The following is a 20,029-nucleotide window of genomic DNA, read 5'->3' as shown; positions in this document are numbered from 1 at the left end:
AATGCAAATTGATTATAAAGGTCAATGACTAAAAAATAATAATCTTTAGATGTATATTTGATTGTATATAAATATGCAATTACATGAATCTAAGTTTAATTGTTGCAAGCACTTTGAATGCTCAATAAAATTTCTGTTTGGAAGTAACTATATTACGTTTTTTTTTGCTTTGATAATATTGTTTGTCGAATCAATTGTTTTGCAACATATAATGCTGTGGTTGTATGCCCAGAGATAGTGCATGTAAGATTCAAATAAAGCATAGATTGATCGCTATTTTCCTTACTTATCGTACTATTGCATCCTTCATATTGAACGTTTATAGTAAACCAGATGATTTCCACATGTTCTGAAACAAAATCACTTACAAGCATTAGTAATGCTAAAAAAATGATGTGCAATCTTCAAACTGACGGTGTCAAGTTTGCTTGTTTAACTCAAATTCATGACTTTTCAAAAGACCAAACAGTGACGAGAAAAAATCAAGATTTGGCCTACACTACAGTTTTGAAAATAAACAGTTTGGAGTGCAGGGAAAAAATATTAGAGTTCAAAATGCTTATTGATTCGTATATATCGACACATATAATGAAAGGTTGTAACAAATTTGGAAAACATCACCTGTATAAAGTCATACCCACTAAAGATCTGATTGAGTCGATGGCAAAAGTCTTCGGTCACCATTGGAATTTTGAAGTCGTAAATGAGGAAGTCAAATATCCCATCATTAGAAAAAAATTGAATATATTGGTTGAAGTTTCCATTAAAATCAATCTATTAGATAACAATTCATGGTCTGTTTTAGGCGGGTTGTCAAACAGAATATTTGACAATTATAATATCGATAAACTTCACGACTACATTGGTGAAGTTGAAGAGGAAGCAATTGACGATGGACTCCGTAGAGCTATACTCAATTTGTTAATAGAGAATAATAATTATGTAGTCTCTTAAAATGCTGTATAATGATTTCAATGAAACTTTCATAAAAATACCATATTATTAGACCATTTTTGTCAGTTGAATTCTTAACTTAAGTTTTCCCCTCTAGTATAATTTTCATTTGACTTCTCAATTCAGGAAGTCTTGTTTCCTCAATGTCCTTTATCCTTTTATAATAATAGTAATTAGCCAGCGTTATAACATTGACTAAAATAGACTCCTTATCCTCACCTTCAATACCTTTATTAAAAATATCTAGCACTAATGTCTTTAGGCTTCGAAGTTGCATTTCACATAGTTCAGGTGCATACATGATGACTAACTTATCTGTAACAAATCTACTCAGTATCTCTTGATCTATAATTGGTCGTTCGAGTAATTTCTCATATTTCTCTTTATTTGCCTTCTGGTTTTGAAAAATGTGAGAAAGATTTTGTTGTCTCTCTAAAATAATCTGAAGAAGTAACAGAATGACATTGTCGGGATAGTTTGCCATGGTCCTCAATATATGAAAGCACTAGTTATTACTAAATGTTAATATTTCTATCCTCCTAAATTAAAAATAACTACAGTATATACTACTCACAACATATAATACAATGTAGTCTCAACTATTTTTAGCTAGCAATCCAAGTCAAATGTAATACATATCATGTCAACTTGTATTCATGCTATTTTTTATGATTAAATATGTATGCTCTCACATTGCAAGCTTACGCGCTTCGATATAAAACATAAACATTGTGATCGAAAGCAAACACATTATATCATATATTTAAATACCTAAAGAATATGCAGATAATTGTGAAACGGTACTGTATATGAACAATTAATAACACTTATATTAGAGCTAGTAACTAATATTGAATAATTAAGACGCTTAAAATGGAGAAATCTATCGTTAAAGGTCTCAGTGACAAACTATATGAGAAAAGGAAGGCTACTGCTCTTGAATTGCAAAAACAAGTTTCACAATATGTCAACGATAACAACTACAGTCAAATAGATGATATTATCAATGAATTATGTAGAGATTATGCGTATGCATTACATCAACCAATGGCAAGAACAGCTGGTTTAATGGGTTTAGCTGCAGTTAGCATCGCTTTAGGAACAAATAACGTAACAAGATATTTATCTCATATTTTACCTCCTGTATTAGCTTGTTTTTCCGATCAAAATGACCAAGTTCGATTTTATGCTTGTGAAAGTTTATACAATATTGCCAAAATTGCTAAAGGTGAAATGCTAGTATATTTTAATGAAATATTTGATGTACTATGCAAAATCAGTGCTGATAATGAGAATTCAGTCAGGGGCGCATCCGAATTATTAGATAGATTGATAAAAGATATTGTAGCTGAGAGAGCTTCTAGTTACATCAGTGTTGTCAACAATGATCCACAGGATCTACCACCAGCAACCAAATTAGACATCGTGACTGGGAATGTTTACCAAGAGAGGTATGAGCAAGGCTCAGTAGATGCCAATATATCCACTGGTGATACTGTAAACCAAAATAATAAGATAGTAGCATTTTCATTACCTAAATTTATTCCTTTACTTTCAGAAAGGATTTATGCCATTAATCCAGATACAAGAACATTCTTAGTAGATTGGATTAAGGTTCTATTGAATAACCCAGACTTAGAGTTGATTACTTATCTACCAGCATTCTTAGGAGGTTTATTTAGTTTCTTAGATGATTCTCATGAAGACGTTAAAGTTGTGACACATGAACTACTAAATCAATTGTTAAGTGAAGTAGTTAGAATTTCAAAAATTCAGAAAAATATTAAACAAGAAGAGAAAATATTGAGTATGTCAGAAAGACAAGCAAAGCCTGATAACTCTAGTGAAAACAACAAAATATCAAAAAGCAATACAGTTACGTCAAAGAAAATAGATGGTTCATTAATAGCAGAAAAGAAGAAAAGTTTATTGGATGCTTTTGGACAATTATCAGTTAACAAACAAAGTTCTTCATCTATTCTGAATAATTATTCCAGTAATATTACTACTAATAGCTTAGATTCTAATACTATTGACAACAGTAAGTCGCAACAATTACCTGGTGATGTTTCAAACATTAGCATCTCCACCGGAATTAGCAATGACACCATCAATAACAACAATCACAACAACGACGATATGAACAAAGATAATATTGAATTACTGAAAGCAAATGAACAAATTCCTTATTATTCTCAATCTAAAAAACCACGTTTTGGTGAAGAATATATTCCTGGACAGGATATTCATATCGATTTCTCTAATATTATTGAAATATTAATCAATAATTTGAGTTCTTCCGAATATGAGGTTAGACTAGTGTCTTTACACTGGATTGATTACTTGCTGAATCTAGCTGCTAGAGAATTTATTCCTTATCTATCTAAGATATTAAGTCTTTTGCTGAAATTATTAGGTGATTCAGATAATAATACATCAGAATCAGCAAATTTAGTAAACTCAAAGTTTATTGCTCTATTTAATGACGAACATTTTATGAAGGATTCGAGTTTGATTGCATATAGTTCCTTGATGAATAGTTTGACATTACAATTTTTTGATAGTAAAGTTGATACTAAAATAGCATGTCTTGATTGGTTGTTGTTAATTTACAAAAAATCACCAGACAAAATCTTAGAACAGAATGAAAACATGATAATGATATTGTTAAAATCCTTATCAGATAACGACACAAGGTTAACAGAAAAATCCTTAGGAATATTAAACACATTATGCATTGACCCGAAAGATATTTATTTGAAACGTTTTTTACATGATCTACTGGACTTATTGAGAAAAGACTCAAAACTCTTTAAGACCAGGGCCAACTACATTATAAGACAAATATGTACCCGTTTATCATCAGAAAGAATTTACAAAGCTATTTCATCGATTTTGGATACAGATGATGATATTGTTTTCAGTAGAATGATGATTCAAATATTAAGTGCCAACTTAGTAACATCTCAAGAGGCAGCTGACCTAAGAAAAAAATTAAGATATGGCGAAGATACATATTTTTTTAACATTCTGTTCAAGCTATGGTGTCACAATCCTGTTTCGGTTTTATGTTTGTGTTTTGTTGCAGAAAATTATGAACTGGCTTATAATGTACTACAATGCTATGTAAACTATGATTTAGGGATGAGTGATCTTGTTCAGTTAGATATGCTAGTGCAATTACTGGAATCACCAGTATTTACTAGATTAAGATTACAACTGTTGGAGCAACAAAAGTTTCCTTACTTGTATAAATGCCTATATGGTATTTTGATGATCCTGCCACAATCAAAAGCCTTTGATATTTTGAACAGGAGACTAAGCAGTATAACTAATTGGGTTTCTCAAAGTAGCTTCAATAATACTGTATATGGTTCTTCAAGAAATGGTTCACATTCAACTATAGGAACTGATTCCTCACAGAGATCAGTTTCCAAAAATAAATATTACAATCAAGAGTTATTGGACCATTTTAATAAAGTTTTAGAAAATGAAAGGCCATCATTAAAATTAGATAATACATATGACGTTAATAACGAAACAATTAACGAACATGATCTAAATATTGGAAGAGTACCTAGTCAAACAGTGATTGTCAAAAATGCGGAAAAGAACATCGAATATGACCAACTTAACTATAATTCGTCTTATAATGAAGATAATGATAACTATAATAATAATAGTCAAACTTCCGAATCAACTGAAAATGATATTCCATCAGTTATTCAAAAGCCTACTATTTAACCAATTTATTTGCATGTATTGAATAGTTCATATTTATTATCTACTTCTTATTAAATCAATAATAAGCATATATAGTATTTAACAAAATAAATTAGAACGAATGAATACTGTTTAAAACATTATATAAACTAAACAATATATATGTACTTGTTATCAAACTTACATATATTGTGTAATGCAAATGCTAATAAATCTCACTAAGGAAATTATAGAAGATTGGAATCGATTATTGTAGTAATTCATCTCTGAAGTGTGTTTGGAAATTCATTCTCTTCACAGAGGCACGGAAGTGTTCATCAACAGCTCTCTTTTCAGTTTGCTGCATTTTCTTCAAACCCTTTTTGAACTCCTTTTCTGTGACACCACTCACTAGTCTCTTATCGGAAGCTGTCACTGCTGTCTTGCTTTCACTAGATTCTTCATGGATCGGTTTACGTTGTTTATTTTGTCTCAAACTATTTCTGTGACCAGCAATTGATCCATTTGGTGATTTAATCCTTAAATGAGAATCATCAAATTCCGACGCAGAAAAATTTGAGTTTATATTGTGCTCTTTAATAATTGAAGAAATATCTTGCTCGAACTCATCAAAATCATCACTTTCCTGAAATCTAATTGATTGCTTTCCTTCTGTTGGCTTTCTTATTATTTCTCTATTACGTTCTTCTAAAGAACTGAAGTCATAAAAGTCTTTGAACATATTTTTTTCTTGTGTCGTTTCGTATGGCAGACGACAATGTCTCTTTGAATTCATATGAGCCCTGATACCTTCCAATGAATTACCTCTGAACGGGCAACATAAACATTGGTAATTTACAACAATTACTTCAATTAAAAACATTAAAAGGCCGGAAACATCAACTAAGTAAGATCTTTCAGGTAAATATAAACCATGTTTGGAGAACATATGCTTAATATTCCTCTCCATTTCCTTGTTATTTACACCACAATAAATACATTCGGTAATAGTAACAGAACCATCGGCATTCTCATTATATGAATATTCACTTAGATCAGTTGCTGAGTCGTATTCATCTTCAGTTGATGTATAATTTGAATCAGAGGTAAAAGCGTAATCAGAAAATCCTGCATCTTCATCAAAGTTTGATTCTTCGCTGTCTATTGATAATTTTGATATTTTCGAGGATACTGAAGATCGTCTTTCAGTATTAGGTTCAGCATCATCATTGTCATTTGGAGTTGCATCTTTTGCTTTTTCGTTGGCGTTTATAGCATTCTTCGAGTCTCTATCACCGTGACTATGATGGTGATGATGATGGTGATGACGATGCTTAGCTTTTCCACGTTTGTTATGCTTAATATCAGTATTGCCATTGACAGAAATAATTTCAAAACCAAATTCATCATAATCATGACCACCTTTTTCTAACTCTGATATTTGAAGTTTTTGAGCAAACTCATCAGCGGTTATTGGTGTTAACTTAGCCACTCTTCTCTTCAAATTATATCTATGCCATTCTGTTTTCATATGATATCTTTGTAAATCACTAGATACAAATTGAATAACACATGAATTACATGTAAATTGAACTGCACTCATTTTGAAATGTCTTTCTTCTCGATGTGTATAATATCCGATGCTAAAAAAAATTCTGGAATTAAAGTACGTTGGACTGTGTCTTATCTTAGTAGATATCAACACTGTTTATATGTGATTTTTGCTATGCTTCAGAAACTTAAAAGAATATGATAAATGTCTTGGATAAGAAGATATATCATTTAAATACATGTATATTAAATCTTAAATTCATGTCGGATGGATAATGATTTTATTACTAATTCTTTGATTCAGTCCTTGTGAAACTGCATATTCGGGTAACAATGAAATAAAACTAAGATATCTATAATTGTAACCATCATCAACTTAGATAATATTAGTGATAAGACCAAGTAATATATGATTCGTATAATGAGAACGCTAGTAACAAACGACTTAACTAAAAACTACAATAAATACAGGATATTTGTTATATATTAAAATAATATAAATACAAATTTACGCCTTTGGATTGTAAACTTCGAACTTCTTCAATGGTTGACGGATAGGTGCCGCAAACATTTTAGATTTGAAGCTGTCGATGTTATCAATGAGTTTACCTGAAGGATAGACAGAATTGTCTAATTCATTCTCTTCCAAATCCTTTAAGCTTTTAGTGGCGACAGATTTCAAATGAATGACAAGTTGAGATTTTTTATTGCTGACAAAATTATCGTTATAAAAATCAACCATTTGTTGTTTAGTCAATTTTTTAACTAATTCAGCTTTCTTTTGGCGATGTGTATAGTTATAATCACCTAGATAGATAGAAACTGTGTATCTAGAACTTTCTTCTCTCATGTTTTTATACTTTTGTGTCAAACTTTTGTATAGCGCATCTTTATGCTTTTCGAAGTCTTCTTCACTCATGTTATTCAATGATTCACCGAATTTTTTATAGAATTCATCAATTCTCCATTCAAGGTATGATGTTGAATGTTCAGATTGAACCAATATACGCATATTAGCGGTACCGTGATTATTCAAATTGGAACTGAAAACAACATAACCCAGTTGTTCTTTAGTTCTTAAGGTATCGAAACATGGCTCGCGAATCATTTGAGCAAACAAACCACTCAATGCAGATAACTCTTCTGTGTATAAACCTAATTGCACAACATGTTGAATACAAGAATTTAGATTATCTTTGTCCTCCATATCAATTTCGTATCTATATGATTCACCTTCTGGGAGAATGTATGATCTTAATCTGCTGTTCCTGACATGTAAATTCAGAATTTTAAAAGAAGCCAAACTCTTCAGCAAATCATTTGCCTCCATGGCTTCCTCGTATCTAATGTTGCCATGGACTAGTGCATCGAAATAAAATTCATTATAAATAGAAGGTACGAAAGAAACAAATTGATCAAATGTCAATGCCTCCAAAACATCTAGTTTTTCTTTTATTGGCCATGTACTCTCATTCATAATAGTATTGTATAATGTACCCATTTGGGAATATGGCACCTCAAACAATGAATTCTTTAAATTCTGAATAGCTTTGTTTTTGAAAATATTAAACCTCTCTTCTGATGGTTGATATAGTTTTACACCTTCAATGAATCTTGAAAGAAGAACTAATAACTTATCATTGAAACCAGAAATTGTAATATCTAAACCTTGGTTAGTACTAGAAAATGACAAATTTAAATTAGCACAAGAAGCGTCGTATTGTAAATCTTTCATGTAATCATTGATTTGATCAACATACAGACCATTCAGTAAACTATTGACAATGCCGGATTGACAAGAAGGTAATTTCATTGAAACATAGATATATCCTCTAGGTTGCCAAAATCTGTCATCTTTCTTATACCAAACTTTGCTAATGTCATTATCTAATATTAAATGAGGTTCATCAAGTGGAACCAATTCATCTGTTGGTTTTTTGACTTCAAAGTTAGTGGCAACAAATTCGTTCCTACGTGGTAATTTAAATTCAGAATTCAAACCAGGTTGGTTTAATTGATCTATAAAAGATTTTGGATAGTCAACGACCTGATATTCAGTGCCATACCATTTTTCTTTAGAATCTGTTTCTACAGTCTTAGAAATCAGAGTGATTCTGGAATTATCAACAGTTAACGAATCAACATACTGTTTTATCATCTCTGGCTCGTATTTCCTTAATAGGGTTGTACTTAAAATTAAATCAGGATTGATATATTCTTTCTCTAACAACTTTGATAATTCGGAGACTGTTCCTGAAGGGCTCGATTTTTGTTTAAATTTGAAGCTTGATTTGGATACATCTTGTAATTCTGAAAATATCCATTCTTGTGGAAGAGAATGTTTTAACATTTCGATGTATTGAAAAATTAAAAGAGCAATTTCTTGGTAATTTTCTAAACCTTTATCAGTTAAATCAACATTGATACCAAAGAACGCATTATCCTTTGAGACAGTGTGCGCACCAGCAGACAAATCGTTAGCCCATCCTAATTTCTTCAAATAGCTTAGAATTGAACCAGAGCCTTCATGACCTATCAAGTGGCTTAGCACATGGTGAGGACGAGATTCCCAATGAAGATCCATATCAGGAACAACAAAATTGATTTCTAATTTCTTTAAATCCTTGACAGGGATAATTTTAATAATTTTTTTTAAATGTTCTTCTTCTAAAATATTTTCGTTATATTGTGGTAAAGCTTTATTGAGGTTTTTAACATCTTTAAAGAATTCAGTGGCCCAGTTGGATAAAGTATCCAAATCTTGTCTGCCTAAAATGCACAATTTCATAATATTAGCCGAATAAGAACTGTTATAAAATTTCAAAAGTTCATTTCTTGTATTTAAACCTAGCTTTGTTGGTTCTTCCATTAAAGTTTTGATGTTACCAGTTGAGAACTTATGGTATGGGTGATTGTAATTTGAGATTGTTTTATCCATTTGGTATCTTCTCCAATCATCATTTTGTAAATTTTTTTTATTTTCACTGTCAACAGCATTGATTTCTTTTTCAGTAGAATCTGCGTTCATTAAAGGGCCAGTAAAGAAACCTGAAAATCTGTCCAATGCACCATGTAGATGTTCATGATTAACTTCAAAGAAATAATTTGTGTTCAAGGCAGCTGTGTAAGCATTTGAATGGCCACCATGTTTACTCAAATAACTTGAATATTCATTTTGATCTGGAAATTTCTCCGAGCCCATGAACAACAAATGCTCACAGAAATGGGCCAACCCAGGTAGGTTTTCGGGATCTTCAAAAGCCCCCACATTAACATCGATGGAAGCAGCAGCCTTGTCTGTTTGCGGATCAGAGATCAGTAATGCCTTCAAGCTGTTAGGCAATTGGATGTATCTGTACGATCTGTCATCCAGATCTGGTTTCAAGAAGTCTGAATTTAAAGTCTTGTATGAATTTGACATTTTTTGATGATAATAGTTTTTCTGTTGAAATTTGAATTGATTGAATTTGGATTGGCGGGTACTTGATGTGTTAATTCCAAAAGTCGTATATTTTCTCTTAGTATCCAAAAAAAATGGTAGTAATCTGGCAGATCTAAGTGCTAGTAGTTTTGGTAAACAAGCTGAACTATAGGGTAAAAAACGGGTGGAGATCTGTATTAGATTAGTTGTCATAAAATTGATAATATAGAAAAGTGAGAGCACCAACAATATTCAGAGTAACTATTGGATTACTCTTTCTTTTTAGCCTTTTTTCCTGTGTAGTACTTGAAAGGACGAATGTAATGTAGTGTGAAGACCGAAATTGTATGAAAGCTTCCTAATGCACAATTTTCTGTATATGATTACTGTCCATTGGAAGGGAAACTTGTAGCAGAATTTGAGCAGACTTTGTATACAAATAGCTCACACACACGTATATATATATGTGTTTAAACAACACCATGAATCTTTGAAGTTGATGTGACTTGTTACTAAGATGTGTATGTGTGTGCTTGAGTGCATTTGCAATTTTTCACTTCTGTCTCCGCGGAGACAACGCCGTGGAACTACCGTTTTTCCTGCGTTCCCTCGTTCGGAATCTTAGCACACAGACAGGCGAGTTCCCAAGATCCAAGACTTGAGACAGCACATCTTAACTCACTTGTGAGAAGGTATGGAGGTGATGTGTGTGTTCTATGTTGTTAAAGAGATGGGCATGTTTGCTGCCTCTAGGACGGGAGGGTGGCAGTTGCGATTGGCGAGACAAAGAGAGTCGACAAGAAAGATACATAGACAACTTGCAGAATGAGTAGAATCAATGGGTACAATATGATGGGTGTCGTGCTGGCGGTGGTTGTGGGGGTGTACTCGGGGACTAGGTTCTTTGAACCGCTAGTGGTGGACCAGTTGAAGAGAGACGGTAATTTGCGAAGTGACATTGCAATCCCAGAATACGACAGTGAGGGAAACCCAGTAGAGCCGAAATCTATTCGTGATTTGAGGAAGCACATTGAGGAGGCTAGTGCCGATGGCAAGAAGATGTCCGACATCCTTCAGGACCTGGATTCCAGCAAGAACGACTAGGCCATCATCCTGTGTGCCGACCTGTGCATTGCCGTGTGTAAATACATAAACATCCAAACGCATGCACCTGCGTTTGGGCCGTCCTGTGTATAACTAAATATGAAAGAGCCCGTAATAGAATGATCGCGTTACCCGCACACACCACAGCGCCCAGCTAAAGTCAGTCACGTGCAACGTTAGCATCACGTGCACCGGTTTACCCGGCCACATCATGAGGCAAAAAAACCCGCCCGGCCCCTCCTCCTTCTCCCGAAATTGCGCCTAAATATAGCAACGGACGAGCATTGCTTGCCGCGGAAGAACCCCATTCCCTCACGGTTTTGTCAGGCGCTGCGGCGACGACGCTACGCAGCCCGGCAGAACGGGCGGCATTGAAGGTGCTGGGCCCGCACAGCAGTTTGTCTGCTGCCAAGAACCGTCGCGGTTCTGGCGTAGCGGCTGCGCTACGCCGTTGTTCTTGCCGTTCTTCTCTCCTGTGCAGTTTCTCTCTGCCCGTCCACCTCTCCTCCCCTCCCCGTGGCCCTGCGCTGCCACCGAGACCGCCGACTCCGCGGTCTCGCCCGCTCAACAACACCGCAACACGGTGGCCGCACAGCTGCGCTCGCAGAAAAAGAAACAACCGTCAGATCGCATCGAGCGTCGCATGGTCTGATCTCCCGCAAATGGTTTTTGGTTTGCTAACTGTGAGAACCGGTTACTGAAACTGAATTTCACAACAACAACAACAACAACAACAACAATAATAATGACCAGTACCATATCACCAAGTAATGCTATTGTAACTATTTACATATCTATATTTATATATATAATGGAATCACATATCTGTTTCTTATGTTTCATCACTTTATATATATATAGGTGTACTTTCTATACTTGTCTCAACGCAAGATCTCTATCGATCATTACATTCGTTTATAGTTTCTACTGTATCTTTGGAAATCACTGCTTATTTTTTGCTGGTATACCCAATCTCACTAGGAATTCAATCTATTATAAATTGACCAAAACCATGCGTACTTCTGCTGTTTTATCTGCTATCGCCTCAGTCGCTTTATTATCTACACAAGTTGTTGCTGCTCCACCCGCCTGTATGTTGGCCTGTGTTGCGCAAGTCTCAAAGGCTTCTTCAACTTGTTCGGGTCTGAATGATATTTCGTGTTTGTGTGGTACCGAGGGTGCTGCTATCCAAGAATGTATCAACAGTATCTGTGACTCAAGTGTAGTCGACTCCGCTTTAAGTTCTTTGAAAGCTCAATGTTCCGCTCAAAACGCCGTTTTGGCTAGTGCCAGTGTATCTGCTTCTTCCAAGTCATCCTCTTCCTCATCAGCAGTTTCCACATCATCCTCTTCCTCATCAGCAGTTTCCTCATCAGCAGTTTCCACATCATCCTCTTCCTCATCAGCAGTTTCCTCATCAGCAGTTTCCTCATCAGCAGTTTCCTCCTCCACCATTATCTCCTCTTCTTCTGCATCATCTGTTGCTGCTTCTTCAAGTTCTTCCACCCCAGTCACCACCTCCACCACTCCAGTTACTACCTCCACCACTCCAACTAGCACCTCCACCACTTCTATTGTTGCCAGCTCTTCATCCTCTGCTTTCACCGTCTCGGAAGCTCCAAACGCTGCTAACGTCGTTCACGCTGCTGGTTCCGTTTTAGTTGCTGCCGCTGCCGCTTTCTTATTATGAGCTCACCAGGTATAGCCAAAGTTTCATTTAATCATAAATTCTTCATAAATACAATAATTTGTATAACTATATATAAGTAACAAAATATATATATAAAGATATTATATCTTTTATTTTCTTCGAGTTAATTGTCATTTATGTCTTGGTCCTTATTTATTTACATATGAATAACTAGTAATTGTGTAAAATACAAGGTCATGCATTGTCATTGTCAACATTTCTAACCTCAGTATATTTGGGAGGTTCAACATACCTAGGCAAATGTTCCACTTTGTTTGCTTTTTCCCTTAAATGCGAAAATATTTGTGCATTGTTGATAATGTTCTCAGTTTGAATAACCTTACCACCAATTTGCCAGGATATTACTAATTGGAATCTAAATATTCTCTTTATTGTGCAACATTTAAAACTAAACAATCTGTTACCTCTATGCAAATAATTCTCTTTATTGAATCTTAATTTCTTTAAAATTTCATGATCTTTTAATTTTAATTCACATTCCATTTTACATTTTCCATATCCTAAATCAGGAGTCATGAGGGTCCTACACTCTTCGAAATTGACGATATTCTTATTTTCAGGACTATTCAAATCAGTCACTTCTATCAATCTTAATGACGAAACATTTTCATTGGCCACACCATGCGATAAATATGAAGCATATTCTAATAAGTTTAGTTGCATCTTCAATGGAGTAACTTTTGTATTGCGGATTGTATCTTTGTTCCCTTTAAAAACTAAGAAAATATGATCGAATTTGTTACTGCCATGGCGAAACAAAAAATCACGGCGATAAGTATATTTTAATCCACGGCTTCGAACTTCAACACACATAATAGTAGCATCATCTCCAATGTGAACGGAATAGGTAGATTTGTATATAAGATGACGGGATGTTAAATTACTCCTTGAATTACCTTGAATAATATCTATCGTGTTATTATTTGTGTCGGAAAGAGCATCAACCTCAAGACTACTAAAAGTAGGAAGTTCGTTTTGGTCAGTAGTGACCGCTGGTGCATTCAACATTGTATTACTCATCATATTGGTAAGTTCATTTTCGTTATCATTATCATTGACATTATGCGGAATTGTGAACTTGTCTTTCTCTCTAAGTAGTCGCCTCCTATTTACTCCATCCCCGGTGACAATTGAGTTATTAAGGTTCTGTTCCGTATATTCGACTTCTCCAACTTCAGCAATTTTGTCATAATCAACTTTATACATTGTCTCTTTTGGATCAGGAATAAAATTAATATATTCCGTCTCAGTGAAATATCTATTAAAGGGCTTGTACCAAGCTTTAGACTTACCTAATTCTAATTGGACTTGGATGTAATACAGCACTTTTCCAAAGGAGTAAAAATATATATCCAGATTATCAATTTTTGTAGGATCTTGCCACTCATAATTAAAACTAGGAGGTAATCTAGTTTCACTCTTTTTTACAAAACAATTAATATCATATATATGATGCTGGATGCAACTTGGTCTTTTGGGTAATTTGGGAAATTGAAAACGGTAGTCATATGAGCCAGGTTTAACTTTAAATGGTTTCACATTACCATCCAATGCATCCCACACATTATCAGGTGGAAAAACTCTTTGGTCTATATCGATTATACCATGTATTGATCTATTATCTTGAACAGGTGTCATTAAACCACCTTGACCATGAAAATAATCTCCACTCATTTTAGTTAAAGTTTCAACATAACCCTTTAACTTTACATTGATTTTCTTGATTGATAGTGACTTCTTAATATCTAGTATAATTGTTCCAGAGATAAGGTCCTCATTGCTAAAATACTCATTATTAATTGGTGGATCGATGATTAGCTTTATATCTGCCATTATTTATATGCAAATACAGTTATATATTTACCTATTACTCGATAACCAACTTGTTATTGATTTCTTGTAGTTGATAAATACTGTTCAAGTATTATACCTTCTGGAGATGCATAGGTTTTAGAGTGTAAAATGTGTCAAATTATTTATCAACTTTCTTAAGGCTAAGTAAAAAAATAAGGTTCCTTCTTTTCCATCTTTTTTAATCATAACCGATATCTTTGATGTTGAAAAATCAAACATAACGACGATGGATAAATTCTAGAATTCCATTAGAGATATTTCACCATCACTCTTACATAAAGGCAAGTTGATAAGTTTATATAAGCAAATTGAATTACATGCTGTTACGTTAGTACTTTTGATTATTCGTTTGAATTGGTACCTGAGAACAATAGAAATGAATTATTTTTCTGTTTTTAAAAGAACCTTAACGCAATCACAAAGACTGTCAGTTGGAAAGTTTACTAAATTTGTTCTCAATGCAACACCTGAACCACATGCAGTCAAACCATTAGTTAGACCAGTTGGTTTAACCACTCCACCTACTTCTGATACAAAGTATTCAGCAGGAAATTCATTTAAAGATTTATTTGATAAAGAAAAAACTGATAAACGATCCGGAGAACTTGGTATTGAGTTTAACAAAACGTCAATGCACCATATGTCCGTATTTCGTAAGACTAATGGTAGATTGTTTGAACCACCAAAATCCTACTGGAGAGCAGATAAGGCACTATATTTTCCACATTTAAAGGGAGAGCCTCTTAGTGGGAGAGGTAGTAAAGAAATAAATATTGAAGATAAGTTGAAAGACAAAATCAGTATAGTGAATTTATTTTCTAATAAGACCGCAAATGAATTGGCTGACACTAGTTTGAAAAATGAGCGTAGAAATATAGATTATCTAAACAAAGATTTCGAAAGTTTACCAAAAGATGTGCAGATCGTTCAAATAAATTTGATTGACTCCAAGGCTAAAATGTTGATATTCAAATTATTTGCAATGCGTTCACTTAGAAGCCTAATTCCATCTTTTCTTAAGGATACTTATTTTATATGTAATAGAGATCAACTGCCTTTTATTCTTAGAGAAAATTTACATATAAATAATCCATATACAGGATATTCATTATTGGTTGATCAAAATTTAAAGATACGATGGATGGGTAGTGGAGCCTTAACTGTTGAGGATTTTGATGTATTGTGGAAAGCGGTTAAAGGTGTCAAAAAAGAGGCCAATAAGGGAAACGAAGGTAGTAGTACATGGTAATACTTTCATGTAATTATTATTTAGTTATGCATCTGTAAATAAACTTTAAAACAAGTATAGTTAAGTTAATTAAAAAACCTAAAGCTTACTATAAGAATATTTTAAATTAAAAACTTTTGAATACATACACTATATCATTGAAAACTTAAAGTTTGTCATAGAGTAGAATCAAGTGTAGTGGTTAATTTAGTCAACTGATTTCATAGTTTCTTGTAATCTCTTATCAACTGCATTTAAGAATTCGGCAGTGTTAACATAAGCGTCCGGGTTAAGGTTTCCACAGGCTAATGCTAAATCCTTTGTCATGATTCCATCTTCTTGAACAGTATCTAAAGTAGCCTTTTCAAGCGTTTGAGCAAATTTCATAACGTCTGGAGTATTATCTAATTCACCTCTCTTAGCCAAACCTCTTGACCAAGCAAAAATAGATGCAATCGAATTGGTTGAGGTTTGTTTGCCTTGTTGGTGTTGTCTGTAATGTCTAGTAACTGTACCGTGAGCGGCTTCACTTTCAAAAGTCTTACCATCTGGAGTAACTAAGATGGAAGTCATTAAACCTAACGAACCAAAACCTTGAGCGACGATATCACTTTGAACATCACCATCGTAATTTTTCAAAGCCATAATGTAGCCGCCTTTTGATTTAATCATTTGAGCAACCATATCATCGATTAAACGATGTTCATATTTGATGTTCAAAGCTTCGAATTTGTCCTTATAAGTTGAATCGAATACCTCTTGGAAGACGTCCTTAAATCTGCCATCATATTTCTTCAAAATAGTATTCTTCGTTGATAAGAATAAATCCAGTTTTTTATCGATGGCCAACTTGAATGAAGAATGAGCAAAACCAGTAATTGATTCATCGGTATTGTACATGGCCAATGCAACACCTGAACTCTTATAATCGTATACGTTTAAGACTTGAGTTTTTGAAGGATCATTATCCTTTGACTTGTACACCAATTCCAAAGTGCCTGGACCAGGAATCAAAGTATCAGTAGCTTTATATTGGTCAGCATGGGCGTGTCTACCAATAATAATTGGTTTTTCCCAATTTTTCACTAATCTTGGGATTCTTGGGATAACAATTGGTTCCCTGAAGACCGTGCCACCTAAGATATTTCTAATAGTACCATTTGGTGATTTCCACATTTTCTTCAAATTGAACTCCTTAACTCTTCCCTCATCGGGGGTGATTGTAGCACACTTTATACCAACACCATATTTTTTAATGGCTTCAGCAGAATCAATTGTAATTTGATCATTTGTAGCGTCCCTATTAGTCACTGACAAATCATAATATTTCAAATCCACATTCAAATAAGGTAGAATCAATTTCTGTTTAATTTTATCCCAAATGATTCTTGTCATTTCATCACCGTCTAGTTCAACAACTGGAGTTTTGACATTAATTTTCTTTTGAACAGCTTGTAAAACTTGTCTGGAGGTCGAGAATAATCTCTTGCTTGATTGAGAGTGAAACATATTCCTTTTCTTGCTATGAGGCCGATTGCGATTATTCTTCGATGTGGAACTCTATAGATCAGTTTGAAAATGCAAATGCGTTGATATATATGTGTGTGTATGTATATGTGAATGTGAGTGCATTTATAATGACAAGGCTCCATCCTGATTGAATGACTAAACTATTCATTGATAGTGGAAATGAGTCGCATAATTAAATACGGTGAAATTTCACTATATTCCAAAGCGCAGCCAGGGTAACGAAATTAATAATGTCACATACATACACTATATACAACAACAATGTACATTTTGGAGTAGAAAGGTATGTATACAAACTTTGCATTTATTTTATGTATATATGTTGGATATATATAAGTGTAGAGAATATATGAGAGATAGCACGACAGATGAGTATCAAACGTGGCTGGGAACGGGTTTCGTGAGACTAAATGACTTATTTAAATAGTACCTGATTTTTTCAATTGAGCATAAGTAATAAGGAAAGGAACAGCGAAACCAAGACCGAAGAAGGCGAAATGAGTCAAAGCATAAGGAGTCTTTCTGTCCTTGACTTTGAAAGGTAAGTTTGTATAAACACCATCTTTGAAATGAACATTTGATTTCAAAGATTGGGAAAAGTATCTCCTACCGTTTAATCTTACCAACTGGTTAATCATGATAAAGCAATATTCTTGAATGTGTGAGTGTGTATATGTTTTGTCGTTACGAACCTCAAAGCATTAGAAAAGATAATTAAGATGTAATTACAAAGCATGCATGCAAATATATATATATAGCTAAATATATATGAATGGTGTTGTAAAAGTAATGAAATTTCTTTTCAATAGAGAAGAAGAGATACATATATCTAAAGTGGAACCAATACACAGTTCCGGGCAACCTCACCCAATTACGAGCAACCACAACAACAACAACGACAACTGAAAGAGAGTTTTTGAGATCCGATACTTCCTGCCAGACTGCGAGCGCTGCTCGGGGGAGACGGGAGGGATGCTGCGGTAGAAGAGATCTGGAAAGAAGGAAACAGCGCGCGAACGAGAAGACACGAGACACACAGACGGACGCGGGAGAGTTCATTTGTTATGTTGGCAACCACACGGTGTGACTGCGGGAACTGTTGTGTGGTGGAGAAAGAAATCAGATATGATTGGTTGACACCAAACGCCAACGAACCCGAGTAACCCGACGATATGTGGACAGCAACTGCTCGTATCTAATTCGAGAAGATTGAATATCCTAATCTGGGTGAATAAGCTGTACATATCGCATTGCCATATCCGTGATGCTACAACCAGTGGTACTTTTTAGTTTTCTGTTGTTGGTTATATTCATATTATAAGCGTCTTATATATATATATATCTATTAAGAGGTTTATTTTCCGATTGGTACGGGTTTCAGATATATATATATATATATATATATATATATATATGCATATACATTANCTTTTTTTGTAAGGTAACTCGATCCGACCAGGTTATACATATATAGACACACACACAAGGACTCGCTTATTCACATATACATATACATTTTCATAAGATGGCTATCTCTGCAATCACCGGTACTTTAAAGAGAAGAATCATATTAGACATCACTATTGGATTCAGTTTAGGAGGCTTAATGGCCTCATATTGGTGGTGGGGTTACCACAAGGTATTGATTAATAAAAGAGAAGCATATTACGCAAAACTAGCAGCTGCTAAGGAATAGGTTCAAAAGGTTAACCTCCATTATGCCCGCAATGGCCATGGTGAATTGCTTTTTCGACCAATTCTTATAGCTCCATGAGCAGCTCCCTAACTCATTCTTTTATTACTTCTACTGACTGTTACTTCAAGGGGAAAAACATTTCTTTTTATGTAATATAATTATTCTATTTATATTAATATTCAGCAAAAAAACAAATAAACAATAAACATTTCACATTCAACCCTGAACATTTCATTCACAAACACATCTCTACATATTAGCTTATTATATATGCAAGTTGTCTTAGATTGCTTTTTATTATTCGATTCAACGAGGTTTCTTAGAATTAAAAGAAAATAAAATAGTTGAAGGCAAAAAAATTTTTAAATTATAATTATTTTTACATTAATAATATAAGAGGATGTTAATATAGAGATATTGTGCGCTGTATAAGCAGAATTAGCCGCTGATAGAACTAAGATTAGTGATTACTGAATGGTGCGACCATCTTTTCAAAGGCTTCCCTTGATTATAAAAAAGTAATTTGTGTTGTATCTCCAATTTTTTTCCAATATATCAAAACCGTTGGTTATACAGAAACCCCTTAATTATCATTCTGATATTAAGTTACAGTGCATTCTGTTATCGCTAAGGAAATACATTAATAAATCTTTTACTATGGTGTCTCCATCTTTTTCTCCTATTTCAATGATACAAAGAATTCCAACAAAAATTAATATTAATTCATTGATAATTGATTCACGTTTAAAATTTCAACAAAATGTTCAACTACCTAAAAATTCCAATAATAAATATAAGCTGATGAGAAACAAGGCGTCAGATTTGGTTAAGATTGAATCAATTAAACTTCGTTTAAATTTTCTCAACAATTTAATAACCTTCAATGAAGCTTCACTGATAAATTGTCTTTATGTCTCCGATAATAGTAAGGGAAACAACAATTATGAAGAATTGGGGTATCGTTTAATCAATATACATTTAAATATAATTAAAAAAGTATCATCATTAGATCAAAAAAAAATGCTGTTAAAATTCTTAGATTCAAGAAAATTAAATAACATATCAAATTTGCCATTGCCTGATAATAGAATACCATTAAGAATTAAAAGGATCCACGATTTAAAGACTTTGTATAAAATAATCGGTTATCTCTCATTACAAAATGACACAACTATTATGGCAAAATTCGTGAGAACAGAAATATTATCAAAGATATACAGACTTTATTAGTAGTTCATGCATATATACACACATTCTACATATACATATATATATATA

General features: G+C 33.7%; 13 protein-coding genes across 13 annotated transcripts; 7 read left to right on the top strand and 6 right to left on the bottom strand.

Moving 5' to 3' along the window:
* Positions 1–333: 333 nt before the first annotated feature.
* On the top strand, positions 334–954 carry TPHA0B02300 (uncharacterized protein; the record flags this gene model as incomplete). The annotated part of the gene is made up of 1 exon (XM_003684288.1): positions 334–954. One exon carries the CDS (start codon positions 334–336, stop codon positions 952–954), a length of 621 nt encoding a protein of 206 aa, XP_003684336.1.
* A 79-nt stretch (positions 955–1,033) lies between these two features.
* On the bottom strand, positions 1,034–1,438 carry SWC7 (Swc7p; the record flags this gene model as incomplete). Its single annotated transcript, XM_003684287.1, has 1 exon — positions 1,034–1,438. The coding sequence occupies one exon, from the start codon at positions 1,436–1,438 to the stop codon at positions 1,034–1,036; it is 405 nt and encodes a 134-aa protein (XP_003684335.1).
* Positions 1,439–1,827: 389 nt separating this feature from the next.
* VAC14 (Vac14p) lies at positions 1,828–4,698 on the top strand (the record flags this gene model as incomplete). Its single annotated transcript, XM_003684286.1, has 1 exon — positions 1,828–4,698. The coding sequence occupies one exon, from the start codon at positions 1,828–1,830 to the stop codon at positions 4,696–4,698; it is 2,871 nt and encodes a 956-aa protein (XP_003684334.1).
* A 226-nt stretch (positions 4,699–4,924) lies between these two features.
* Positions 4,925–6,259, bottom strand: REH1 (Reh1p; the record flags this gene model as incomplete). The annotated part of the gene is made up of 1 exon (XM_003684285.1): positions 4,925–6,259. One exon carries the CDS (start codon positions 6,257–6,259, stop codon positions 4,925–4,927), a length of 1,335 nt encoding a protein of 444 aa, XP_003684333.1.
* A 456-nt stretch (positions 6,260–6,715) lies between these two features.
* On the bottom strand, positions 6,716–9,841 carry STE23 (metalloendopeptidase; the record flags this gene model as incomplete). The annotated part of the gene is made up of 1 exon (XM_003684284.1): positions 6,716–9,841. One exon carries the CDS (start codon positions 9,839–9,841, stop codon positions 6,716–6,718), a length of 3,126 nt encoding a protein of 1,041 aa, XP_003684332.1.
* Positions 9,842–10,453: 612 nt separating this feature from the next.
* ECM19 (Ecm19p) lies at positions 10,454–10,732 on the top strand (the record flags this gene model as incomplete). The annotated part of the gene is made up of 1 exon (XM_003684283.1): positions 10,454–10,732. The coding sequence occupies one exon, from the start codon at positions 10,454–10,456 to the stop codon at positions 10,730–10,732; it is 279 nt and encodes a 92-aa protein (XP_003684331.1).
* A 1,012-nt stretch (positions 10,733–11,744) lies between these two features.
* On the top strand, positions 11,745–12,422 carry CCW14 (Ccw14p; the record flags this gene model as incomplete). Its single annotated transcript, XM_003684282.1, has 1 exon — positions 11,745–12,422. The coding sequence occupies one exon, from the start codon at positions 11,745–11,747 to the stop codon at positions 12,420–12,422; it is 678 nt and encodes a 225-aa protein (XP_003684330.1).
* Positions 12,423–12,617: 195 nt separating this feature from the next.
* Positions 12,618–14,276, bottom strand: ART10 (Art10p; the record flags this gene model as incomplete). The annotated part of the gene is made up of 1 exon (XM_003684281.1): positions 12,618–14,276. One exon carries the CDS (start codon positions 14,274–14,276, stop codon positions 12,618–12,620), a length of 1,659 nt encoding a protein of 552 aa, XP_003684329.1.
* Positions 14,277–14,673: 397 nt separating this feature from the next.
* On the top strand, positions 14,674–15,546 carry ATP10 (Atp10p; the record flags this gene model as incomplete). The annotated part of the gene is made up of 1 exon (XM_003684280.1): positions 14,674–15,546. One exon carries the CDS (start codon positions 14,674–14,676, stop codon positions 15,544–15,546), a length of 873 nt encoding a protein of 290 aa, XP_003684328.1.
* A 186-nt stretch (positions 15,547–15,732) lies between these two features.
* IDP1 (isocitrate dehydrogenase (NADP(+)) IDP1) lies at positions 15,733–17,034 on the bottom strand (the record flags this gene model as incomplete). The annotated part of the gene is made up of 1 exon (XM_003684279.1): positions 15,733–17,034. One exon carries the CDS (start codon positions 17,032–17,034, stop codon positions 15,733–15,735), a length of 1,302 nt encoding a protein of 433 aa, XP_003684327.1.
* Positions 17,035–17,474: 440 nt separating this feature from the next.
* On the bottom strand, positions 17,475–17,693 carry COX8 (cytochrome c oxidase subunit VIII; the record flags this gene model as incomplete). The annotated part of the gene is made up of 1 exon (XM_003684278.1): positions 17,475–17,693. The coding sequence occupies one exon, from the start codon at positions 17,691–17,693 to the stop codon at positions 17,475–17,477; it is 219 nt and encodes a 72-aa protein (XP_003684326.1).
* An 887-nt stretch (positions 17,694–18,580) lies between these two features.
* On the top strand, positions 18,581–18,751 carry COX9 (cytochrome c oxidase subunit VIIa; the record flags this gene model as incomplete). Its single annotated transcript, XM_003684277.1, has 1 exon — positions 18,581–18,751. One exon carries the CDS (start codon positions 18,581–18,583, stop codon positions 18,749–18,751), a length of 171 nt encoding a protein of 56 aa, XP_003684325.1.
* Positions 18,752–19,408: 657 nt separating this feature from the next.
* Positions 19,409–19,981, top strand: TPHA0B02180 (uncharacterized protein; the record flags this gene model as incomplete). Its single annotated transcript, XM_003684276.1, has 1 exon — positions 19,409–19,981. The coding sequence occupies one exon, from the start codon at positions 19,409–19,411 to the stop codon at positions 19,979–19,981; it is 573 nt and encodes a 190-aa protein (XP_003684324.1).
* Positions 19,982–20,029: the final 48 nt, after the last annotated feature.

The sequence above is a fragment of the Tetrapisispora phaffii genome, chromosome 2 (genome assembly GCF_000236905.1).
Source record: "Tetrapisispora phaffii CBS 4417 chromosome 2, complete genome".
Classification (NCBI taxonomy): domain Eukaryota; kingdom Fungi; phylum Ascomycota; class Saccharomycetes; order Saccharomycetales; family Saccharomycetaceae; genus Tetrapisispora; species Tetrapisispora phaffii.
The sequence above is the reverse complement of the archived record's forward strand: the minus strand, read 5'-3'. Positions and strand labels throughout refer to the sequence as shown.